The sequence below is a fragment of the Macrotis lagotis genome, chromosome X (assembly GCF_037893015.1).
Source record: "Macrotis lagotis isolate mMagLag1 chromosome X, bilby.v1.9.chrom.fasta, whole genome shotgun sequence".
Classification (NCBI taxonomy): Eukaryota; Metazoa; Chordata; class Mammalia; order Peramelemorphia; family Peramelidae; genus Macrotis; species Macrotis lagotis.
Window position 1 is genome coordinate 325,616,636 of NC_133666.1, and position 12,100 is coordinate 325,628,735.

At 40.1% G+C, this 12,100-nt stretch overlaps 1 protein-coding gene across 42 annotated transcripts in view; it reads left to right on the forward strand.

The window, feature by feature from the left end:
• The window catches only part of CELF4 (CUGBP Elav-like family member 4), a 555,840-nt gene that overhangs the window by 508,960 nt on the left and 34,780 nt on the right, over positions 1-12,100 (forward strand). For 17 of the 42 annotated variants that reach the window (XM_074203857.1, XM_074203828.1, XM_074203826.1 and 14 more), the window contains 2 exons: positions 2,319-2,447; positions 2,922-3,001. In XM_074203857.1, the coding sequence (XP_074059958.1) occupies positions 2,319-2,447; positions 2,922-3,001 (209 nt within the window). Of the gene's footprint in view, positions 1-2,297; positions 2,448-2,921; positions 3,002-12,100 lie in introns of all 42 variants that reach the window. The other 25 variants (XM_074203839.1, XM_074203856.1, XM_074203836.1 and 22 more) reach the window with 2 other exon arrangements.

Consider the following 12,100-nt stretch of genomic DNA (forward strand, 5'->3'; position numbering starts at 1 on the left):
CACACACACACACACACACACAGTTTCAATAACCTCCACTGAAGTCTTTAAAAGCCCAAGTTTAATTTGATCTGAAATGTCATCACCACTTCTGAGAGAAAATATGTTGACTTTTTCCCTCCACCTTTGACTCTTCTCTCTCTCTCTTCATTTCTTTCTGTCTGTCTCTTTTCATGTCTCTCCATCTCTGACTTCTTTCTCTGTCTCTCTGTCTCTTTTTCCTTTTCCCCTTCACACATTTCTTCTTTATAAGTCCTTTATGCCTTGACTCCCTTTCTCTGCCTCTAATTCTATTTCTTCTTTCTTCATTTCCCTTTTGTCTGTCCCATCTCTTCTTCCATCCTGATCCCATCACCTGCATCAGTCCCATTTCTCTGACTGGCCTTAGCTTCTATGTTTCAGAGATGGGGAATTTCTCAGGGGTCAAGCCAATCTGAGAAGTGACTCAGAAGCCCACACAGGATGCTAATGACCACCTTGGCAGAAGGCATCCTCGTGTGTGTGTGTGTGTGTGTGTGTGTGTGTGTGTGTGTGTGTGTGTGTGTATGTGGCCAGCCCGTGGGTTCCATTCTCTTCTAACAATCATTGTCCCTCTCCTCTAGCCACACCCAACTCCAAATTCCCATTCTCCATTAGGACATTTTCTGATCAGGAAATCCAAATTTTTAAAGGATCCTGGAAGAGAAGGTCCTGTACTAGGAATAAAATTTTGAGAATGGGACACAAATCTCAATATCTTCTGAATGATCAACAGTTGATCTTTGTGTCTCCCTCTTGGCCAAACTACACTTCTAGCTTGATCTTTGATCCTTGACCTTTGATCTTTGATCCTTGATCTCTACTCAAATCTGGGGTGAAAGGACTTTCACTGCAACAGGGCAGCTGACATGGGAGGGTGTGCCTGTCCATGACTTGCCTAAGGAGAGAAAAGGAGGAGAGATCTTATCCCTCATGTTTATAAAAAGAATTGATCTCTGAGACCTTAGGGTGGGGCAAATAAGCACCAGTGCCTGAAGGGGAAGGCAGCTTAGTACAATAGAATGAATTCAGCAGACACAGATTCTCTGATATTATTTGTGTGACATTGAGTAAGTCACTTACCAACATTTTACCCCTGTTTTCTCATGTGTAGAATAAGAGGGTTTGGACTAGAGTCTATACATAAGGTATAAAAACATCCCAATTGGCTAAAGAAAAATACTAAAGGGATTGGGGGTCAATCAGGGTAGGCTTTCTGGAATAAAGGCAGTTCTGGCAGGAGAGCAGGAAAGGAACAAATACCTTGTCTGCATTTCTCCATCACTGCCATCATCTCATTTTGAACTGGCCTCAGTCAGTATATCTAATATGATGGATGGATAGGAGAGAGGAAGCCCTCATGCAGGTATTTGGGCACCTATGTATTGGAGAGATGAGTTCTGCCTGCAGGAACTAGCTTCCAGCACACACCCTGCAGAGGGTATGTGCCCCTGAGTCCTTTGGATCCCCATTTCTGCCCTTGTTTTTCTCTGCCTCAGTGCCCTTGTGTGCTGGTATATCTGTGTCTGGCTGTACACCTGAGCCTATATTCTTTATGCCTTTTTGGATGTACTTGAGGCTTATGTATATGGTGGCACAATTTTGCATGTGTTTGCATATGGTTATGTGGGTATGTGCAGGTAAGTGTGCATGAGTGCATTTATATCTGCTTGTGTGTGTATTTATACAAAATGGAATAAAGCCCTCTATGCTCAGAAGGCTATGTTTGATCATTGAATCAGGCATCAAACTCCACTGGACATGGGTTTTCTGGGGATGATGTGATTCTGTTCCATGTGGGAGGGTGGTGAATCTGCTTGCACAAGAAACTGGACATGTCAGTGCATATACAAGTGCATGCTTGGCTGCACATGTGTGTGTATGTTTGTGTGTTTTAGAGAGAGAGAGAGAGAGAGAGATGGGTATGTGTGTAGGTATATGTATGTGTATTTGAAGCTCTACCCTGTATTATCATGTTTGAAACAAATGAATGCTAATCCTTTTGAAAAGCCATGTGGCAGAGGTGAAGGAGATGGTGTGGTAGTGTGCATTGAGTCAAGAGTGGTGGATGAAGGAAGGAGAATCTGGAACCTTGCCTCTCTTTCCATTGATATGAACTATGTTCATCCATCTGCTTTTTAAGCTTATCTATCCTTCTCCTCAGAACAGGTGGAGGAGTGAGGTGATCTGAAATTGAGAACCTCTAGCATCACACCTCCTGCTTCCTAAGTCAATCCCCCTTGGTCCTCATAGGGTTCCCCAGTTGGAACCCCGGTAAGCATCTCCTAATTTTGTTCCAGAAGACAGAAAACTCTTTGTTGGCATGCTCAACAAGCAACAATCTGAGGATGACGTCCGCCGACTCTTTGAGGCTTTCGGGAACATTGAGGAATGCACAATCCTCCGGGGGCCAGATGGCAACAGCAAAGGTAGGAGATGGGCCAATGTGATGAGAGAGACATGGCCCCCACCTTTAGGGCACTCCTGTAATGTAGAGAGAGATGGGATACATCTGAAAAAGTACAGGAAGATTTTGTTGTTGCGAGACTGAGCTGGGGAAGGTGGGGGAAGGTTTGGAGGCATTGTGTTGTAAAGAATTTTTCCTGTTGAAGTCATGGGTAGTAATAGGTGAGGAAAGGCTTTCTGAAGGAGGATAGAGAATATAATTTGGAAAAGGGAAATGCCTTTGTCCAAGCTACCAAGTGTCAGAGAGTGAGTGACATGTTAGCTGGAGCTTCCTCACCCTCTGCCTCTGTTACTCCCTCTCTGGTTCTTTCTCCCTCAGTGTCTCCCTGTCTCTACTGTACCTCTCTCTCCATGTGTATCTCATCTTGCACTCTTCTGATCCAGCTCCCCATAGTTTAGGTAACATTATCTCATCAGATCCCTCTCCCCCACACCAGGGTGTGCCTTTGTGAAATACTCGTCCCATGCCGAAGCCCAAGCTGCCATCAATGCCCTGCATGGCAGCCAGACCATGCCGGTGAGTAAAGATCCTCAGGTTGGGGGATAGGGGGTGGGGGTAGAGGAGGGCATTCTGTAAGCCAAGAATAATCTGTCCTCAAATATGTGTCTTTCTGGGGCTCCAGAATACTATCCATCCCTTGAATTAAAGCTTACTGCTTATTCTTTGCTAATCACTATCATAATTGGGGATATTTGTTTATGATGAGTTTGGAAAGGTTCTATATCAGGAGTAAAGTAATGGGTATGGGGGGCTAGTATTTTCATTAAGTGGGTGAGTTAGAAGTGAGGTATTCATGATTATTAAGATGGAGAACAGGGCAGCTAGGTGACATAGTAGATAAAGCACTGGCCCTAGAGTCAGGAGTACCTGGGTTCAAATCCAGTCTCAGACACTTAATAATTACCTAGCTGTGTGGTCTTGGGCAAGCCACTTAACCCCGTTTGCCTTGCAAAAAACCTAAAAAAAAAAAAAGATGGAGAACCTTGAATGGACAATCAAGGGCAATAAACTGGGGGTGGGGGTGGGGGGGACTTGGGACTGAGGAATAAAGGCCAGATGTAGGGACTAAGTGTCCACAATTATATAAATGCCTTGTTCATGGAATCCTAGAATTTAGTGTTAGAGAAGATAATCTAAACCAGTAAAATAATTTTCCCAAGATCAAAGACATAGCAAAGTATCATAGTTGAGATTTAAACAACGATCCTTTTTTTTCACAAATCAAACTTTCTGAAAAGTTTTCAATGCCTTGTCATAATCTCCTCTCTTTAAATGTCACAGTGTCCTAGGACTAGGAAAAAACCTCAGAGATCATTTATGTAGTTCAACCTTTTCAGTTTATAGATAAGAAAAGAAATCCAGATTGAGGATTTCACTTGTCCAAATTAACTTTGATAGCTAGCACTTTGTAAAAGTGTTTTTGACTGACTGGATGGGGTTCAAATCCAGCATTTCATACTCTTCTTTGCTGTCCCCATGCCTCAAACCTGAGCTGATTCTCTAGGGGCAAGAAAGCAGATTCTCTACCCTGAGGTGAGGAAAGGCTTTCTGAAGGAACATAGAGAATAGAATTTAGAAAAGGGAAATGCCTTTGTCCAAGCTACCAAGTGGCAGAGAGTGGGTGACATGTTAGCTGGAGCTTCCTCACCCTCTGCCTCTATTACTCCCTCTCTGGTTCTTTCTCCCTCAATGTCTCCCTTCCTGTCTCATTTCTTGCACCTAGATCATTCTTGATCACTTAAGATTACAGTTTTCAATTTGGTCCTTAGCCTGGAATCTCTGAAATACACATACAACCTTTTTTTCTTTTTTACTTTTTCTGAGAATATTTGTAAGAATTTTTATTGCTAAACATTATATGAAAACAAAAGTTTAAAAAATCAAACATTATATAAAATATAATATATATGCACATGTTATACATATATGTGTATATATATATATATATATATATATATATATATATATATATGTAGATGTCTCTGGTCATCATGGAAATATCCATGGATTTGGGTTTACTGTTCTTAGCCCCTTTAACTAACCCATTCCTTAAAGTTATTAAGAGCCAGTCTTATCCAAGCTTTCTTTTGATATCTGATGTTCCATTGAGCCAACAGGATTTGCCTACATCTCAGAGGGACTTCAGACACTTTGAGTATCCCTATGTTTCATTCACCTTAAGGCTGGTCCTCACAGGTGGGATTTTCAGTGTTAGGGATGGAGATTCAAGAGTCAAGGATAGTAAGGAGTAAGAGAATAAAGGGCATAGAGGCTGAATACTGGTGATGAGACCTAAGTACCAAAAATGAAGATAAAGATCTCCATGTCCAGTATTGAAACAATACATTAAGGAGTAGGGCAAAGGATACAGATGTTGGTCTCCTGTGAAGGATGCAGGGGAAAAGTTAAGAATAGAAAGTAAAGATTGGGATAGAGTCAGGGACTAGGATTCTGTGTGAGGAGTGAAAACTAAAGGTTGAAAATTTATGTTAAGATTCAAGACAGATGCTCCATCAGATATGGGGACCAAAGCTTAGAATAGGGGGCTCCCCCCAGGAAAATCTATCTAAAGACATTGGTATAAAAACTTGCCAATGGAAGGAGGTACAGCAATTTTGGAAATGCACCTATTATCATGATGACTATATGTCTTATTTAGGAGGGCCCTTTGGAAGTAAGGATGAACAGTATTATCCATTTGTTGGAAACTGGGAAACTGTATTCCTGGAAGTCCAACCAGCACTAAAAGGACATTATTGGATATTATTTGTGGGACTACTGCCTACACCCATTTGTCCAAAGGGTTGATCAGGGAGTTGTTACCTAGACTTAAGGACCTACTACATGGACACAGGATGGGAATTCGGGCTACAGAACCCCAATTTATATCCTGATTAGATTCTAAGCTATAGGAGAAGAACTACCAATTAGACAACTAGGACCTTGACTTGCTGACTGGCTAAGCCATGCAAACAAATCTGTTGATTTGAATCTATCAAGATAGCTGTCAATAGGCAAGTAGCAAAAGACATCAGAAAGTTGACATGTGCTCCTGCACAAATCTAAAAAATAGGATGGGTCTAGATCTCTGATAATGAGGAAGCAAAAATCTTGATAGAAGAAAGTCGGTAGTTATGGCAATAACAAAGGGTTGTGATTTAAGAAAGAAATCACTAATAAGGTATGGAACCCAAATTCTTATTATTAAAAAAAGGGGGGGTAAATTGTGAGGAAAATGTGGGTATTTGGGTTCCACAACAATGTGAAGGGAAGATTGTAAGTTTACATTACAGACTAGAGTATGCCTATATTGTTGCCTATGGGCAGGTACTGAGTTAAGATAGAGAGATTTAACCTCCATTTGATCAGAAACTGCCCCTCCTGTTTAAGTTAACCTAGAGTCTTGACCTTCTCCTTAATGCACGCTCAAGGAGATGTAGCTGTTCTTGCTATTAGTATAAAGAGCAGGGCAGGGGAAATGTATAGGAACCAATGTATCAATTAGATTTGTAACTCTAACCTATGAGGCATAAGGGGTCAGGAACAAAACCTTTCAAAGTGCATAAAAGAACTTGTATTTTGGAATTTCCCTGCCCCCCGCCCCCACCATGAGAGAGGTGTGCCATTTTCTTAAGATATCTTAATAAAAACCATTTTAATCACCCTGAAAAAAAACAGAATGGAGGGTGGGGGGCTTCTTCTTTGAGGTAGCAAGATAAAAAGTTAAGGTTTAGAGAAAGGGCAGGAAGCATCTAGGTCTACCTCTTCAACATCATGCAATGTCCAATTTGGTTTCTTTATATCCCACATGCTTAAAATAGTGTCTGATACATAATAGACTGTTGAAGTAAACTGAAACTCAATACTCTAAAATTTAAAAGTTTTCTCAATGGGAAACAATGGAACAGCTCAAGTTCTTCAAGTGTTATCCTTCTTGATTTAAAAAGAAAAAAGAAAATAACTTTTTTAAGTACAGAAAAATCAAAGGTGAACTTAGGCATATGAAAGTAAATTGTCCAGTATGGTAGACATTGTTTAATTTTATGCATGGTTATGTGATTGTGTGTACATGCACACAGAGAGGTGTCAAACAGCTGTCAATTTGACCTGTCTCAAGAAGAACCTGCTCCTGATCCTCTTAAATTCCATCAGTTCTATCAGCTCAAATTCTCCCATGGGATGAAACCATTTTTCTACCCTGAACTCCATCCAGGCAAGGGAAGGAGGCAGAAGTTTAGGCTTAAAAAAAGAAAGTAACATTAGGGCAGACTCTTGTTTGGGGTGCATTTCTTTGAGAGAAGTTAACAAGTTTCTAGACTCCTCCAGTAGCCAGGGGAGAATGGAATATTCTACTCAGTCTGTACAGTTCTGTCCCTAAACCCTTATGAAGCTCAGTTTTTATAGCTGTAAAATGGCAATAATGAAACCAATGCTCTCTGATTCACAGTGTTGAGGTGGGGATCCAATGAAACACTGGATGTGAATATTCTGGGAAATTTTGTAAAAAAATTCTAAAGAATTCATCTGCACCAAACACAACCACTGACTAAGGAATCATCCAGTCCTTGCTTGTTAGGAAGGTTTTCAAGAAAGGTATGGAAGGTTAGGACAATACATCAAGCCTAAATTTGGCCCTCTACAAGTTCTATTGCTCCTAGTTCTTATTAGGGGAAAAAAAAAGTCTTAGAGCTGGAGAGGCCTTAGAGAATATCTCTGGTTTCAACTCCCACCAAGTCAAACACCTTATCATCTCCACAAATGATCTTCAATGTGGTGAAATAACCTGTCAAAAGTCACACAAATTAATGACTCCAAGAATCAGGATTCCTACCCAACCCTGATTCCTAATCCATCTTTCTTGCCACTACACCATGGTAATATCAATAATTAGATAACCTGAATAATCCAGGAATTCTCCTCTACTGATACATAATCATAGTCATAAACATAAATGTAGATGTAAGACATGGACATGAAATGACAGATCTGTTCTAATTCCATCCCATCCCCATTCCCATAGATATTGGGGTTTTTTTGAAATGCACATGAGATAAGACCAGACCTTTGATTTCATGAGTATAAGAACTCTCAAAGGAGTTTCCTCTACCAATGCAGATCAATTCCTTCTCATGGTCTTAGAGACTAACCCTAAGTTCTGAGAAGTTAAGTACATTATCTAGTGTCACATATCCAGTATGGGTCAAAGGCAGGCCTCGAATCCAGGTCTTCCTAATTAGAAGGCCAGCTAGATACTATTATAGATATTATTATGTCATGATATCTCTTGGATAGGCATATATCAACAATAAATAAGCTGACAAATAGATAATAGACAAAACAGCTTGTGTTTATTTCTAAGTTCACAATTAACATCCATACATATGTATACATGTGTATAAAAACTTAACACTCAGAAATAAACCTAAGCTTCCCTGTGGATGGGGTTTATAAGAGCAATATAAACATAAATAGAATCCAGATGTCTAGATTCCAAATCTAATGTCCTTTCTCCTATACCAGATCCATGCAGGCAGATCAGTCAGCATTTATTAAGTGCCTCCTAAGTACCAGGCACTTTTACTAGGCCCTGGGGATATCACAAAGATAAAGTATGATACAGTCTCTCCTGGACTGGTGTGGTGTAATAAAGGTGTTGGCCATAAGTCAGCCAAAATAGAGTCCCAAAGGGTATCTCCACATACAGCAAAGTAGCTGGGTAGAAAGGACAAGGGTAATGGAGGGGAGAGGGGAAAGGAGAGCAGAAAAAGGATGAGGGAGAAGGGGGCACAGACAGTCAAAACCACAGCAATCAATCAGGGAAACCAGAAGAGGCAGACCAGAAAGTGAGTACACATGATGTAAAAAATCCACTGCATTCTATAATATTCATTCCATTCATCCTTTCATTCAACAAACATTTATTAATTAGCTACCATATGTGCAACTTTGTGCTAGGTGTTAAGGATTGAAAGCTTAGATAAGAGATCCATTCTCTATCCTTGTGGTACATAGAGGACAGGAAGCTTAGTTACTTGAGTAATCGTGAATAATGTTCTTAATCTGTGCCATGGACCCCCTTGGCAGCCTGGTCAAGTTTATGGGCCTCTTCTCAGAGTTGTGCTTTTAAATGCATAAAATAAACATAAAGGATTATATAGGAAACCAATTAGATTGGAATATAATTATCAAAATATGTTTTTTAAAAGTTCATGGATCTTAGGCTATGAACCCCTTATTAGAGACAGTGTGGTATTGGGGATGGGCTGCTGGACCCTTGAGTCAGAAAGAACTGAGTTCAAGTCCTACGTCAGGCACTTTCTAGCTATGTGACCTGGGAAAGTTACTCAACTTCTCTGGGCTTCATCTGAGAAAAGGGAGGTAGGAATTGCATTTGATTGCCTCTAAAATCCCTTCCAGCCCTAATGCTATGAACCTATGATCTGTGATTCTTAAACTAAGATGTTTGGAGCTGACCCCATCCTCTAAGGGTGTCATTTCACCAGAGAGAACCCCTGGCAACAGAGCTTGAGCATGACTCAGAATCACAGGCTCATAGATATAAGAACTAGGGAGACCACAGAAGTCATTTAGATCATCACTGTCGCGTCACAGATACAAAATCTGACCTTCCTATTCTAGCCTTTAATTCTTATCTGTGAAGAATGACTCAGCTAAGAGATTTGTTATTGATATGAGGAAAAGAGTCAGACAGGAAACAACAAAACAAAACAAAACAAAAACAACTGTTGACATAGTTTTCCTCAGATTCCTTAAATTGCCATATATCTTCTCTAGCAGCCCTCAGGAACCCAGAATTACCTGGGGCCATTCCCTTGGGTCTGTCCAGACAAGTTGACTTTGTTTGCTTGCTATACAGAGTTTCACAAAGTGTCTAATAAAATACCTAGAAAGTGATGGTTACTTTAGCTCATAGATCTTGCTCTATTCTTAATATCTCCTCTCATAGTTTCACTGGGCTTAAAGGAGTCATTTCCCCCATTCGTATTTACAGTCCTATATTATACAACTCATATTATAGAGCTAAAATACTTAAACCTTAAAATAGGTTGATGAAGCATTTTGCTTGCAATATCCCTTCAAGGGGGGCAGCTAGGTGGCAAAGTGAATAGAGCACCAGCCCTAGAGTAAGGAGGACCTGAATTCAAATCCAGTCTCAGACACTTAATAATTACCTAACTAGGTGGCCTTGGGCAAGTCACTTAACCCCACTGCATTACAAAAACCTAAAAAACACAAAAAATTCCTTCAGGGTAGTAAGTATAAGATTTCTATGTCCAGATTACAGGTGAATAAACTGAGGCTTTGAGAGACTAAATGATTTGTTTATAACTGCATGGCTAATTATGCATAATTACACAGTTATTAGAGCTATAATGGACCTATGATCTGGTCCACTTCTCGTTTTCACTTCCTACTGGGATTCAAGTCCAGTGTCAGCATCTATCCCTATGACCATTAATGGGTAATTTCTTCCAAACTTCCTTTCTCCTGACCCTTTCCTGTCAGGGTCAATTATCTCTGACTTTAAAGTTTGCAAAGCATTTTGTTTGCCTTATTTCATTTGATCCTCACCCTAGGAGGTACCCTATTTTACAGATTAAGAAAACAAGACTAAGAGAGGTTAAGGGACTTGTCCAGGGATCACACAGCTATTAAGTGACTAAAACAAGATTAGAAATCAGGGCTTCCTATTGTCAAATCTAGTACTCTATCTTTCTAAATCCCTACCTAAAAGACTGAATCATCCATTGTCTAGTGTTCCATCATAAAGGGCGCTGTTAGGTTTCCCCTCTCAGCAAAGCTGAGATGATGAACATATCATGAGACCAATGAATAGAATGCCCACATTCTATCCAGTCCAGACTACCAGATATGACAACCACTTTGGTCACCTTTCGATGGCTCATCCTTAACACTTTATATCTCTCACTCCTTACCAATCTGCTATAAACAGCAATCCCATCAAATGCTACTCACAAATTACGTTTTCATCTTAGGCAAAAGGCACACCAGGGCAAAATGTTTTCAGCCCCATGAAACATTTGAAAAATGGAACTGACCTACTCAACTTTTGATCCCTCTGCTGCTCTTTCTACCCAGTTATCAACAATTGACATTGGCAAAAACATTCTGAACTTTATTATGGTTCTAAGGAAAATAATGCTACTATCTTATGTTAAAGCTGGAAAGGGCCACAGAGGTCATCAGCCCCTTTATTTCCCAGAGGAGGAAACAGAGGCATAGGAAAAAAATAACCTTCCATGTCTCACCATTATGATCTTACAATACCAGGAACACTAAAGGCAGTTTTCACCCAAGTAGAGGTGATATAGTAATAGAGGCCCAGCTTTGGAATCAGGAAGACCTGGATGATAGTTCTATTTCTGACACATTTTAGCTATGTGATTCTGGAGAAGTCACTGAACCTCTCAAGGATCCCAGATGACTTTTTAAAATAATGAATTATAGACAAGTTGACTACGCATTAGCGGAGGGCAATTCTATATAGGGAGCTGCTCATCCTAAAGACATCTCATATCTGAGAAGAAAAGAAAAAAACCTACTCTCAAGCAGGTTGTGAGGTTCTATGTAAACTTTTGTCTTTACATTTAAGAGATCACTTTTTTTTATTGTGGGTGGGGGAACAGGGAGAGAAAGAATTCAGTTGATAATTACTCAGATTCTCATCATGCTTTGTGCACAAATCACCTCTTCAAAATAATCACTTAACTAGTGAGCACCAGGGCTAAGATTTGAACCCAATCTCCTGACTGCAAGTCCTGTTATTTTCACTGTACCCAGAAGCCTCTGCCATTATTTTTCAAGAGTTAAACCTCAGATTTCCCACTCAGTTCAAGGGTGGACTTAAGAAAGACTTTACTTCAAGGCCAATGACAGATCAGAAAATTAGTTTTTGCCATCAAGGCCCCAGGGTTGGGGATTGGGAAAAGAAGAGAGCTCATACTATCTACTTCCATTTATTTTCTTCTCTTTACTGGACAAAGGGAGAAGACAATCAGGTTAGTGAGAAAAGGAGGCCTTCAACATAACACGATTCATAGGACACACTCACAATGTAGTTGGATATACACAACACACATACACACTGACAGTAGAGTAGAAAAAATAGAATGCTTTAGGAACTGGAGCTCTATAGAAGAGAATGCTGGTAAATCATATATTCTCCCTTCCCCCACTCCTGATGGGATACTAGGCTTATCTTGAAATGAGTGTCACCATGGCTTTTAAGGGAGTCAGAGAAGAGAAAGGGAGATGATTTATTTGGTCCAGTCTGCCCATTTAAATTGTACTAACCAAGCTTGTTTCCAATTTTCTTTACCTAAAGAAGATTGTTTCATGGACAACAGACATACACACTTCTGTGCATTTATCAAAACATTGATACATAGGCTTAGACACATTAACAACAAATAGGTGACCACACTCAAAGAGGTAATCATGATATATGCAGGTACACACACACATATACATACACACATATACACACACACACACAAAATACAAAGTCACAAAAAATGTTCTAAGACTAGGATTTTTCCTAAGGGTTTGGGAGAAGGAAAATCTCTATGTGGG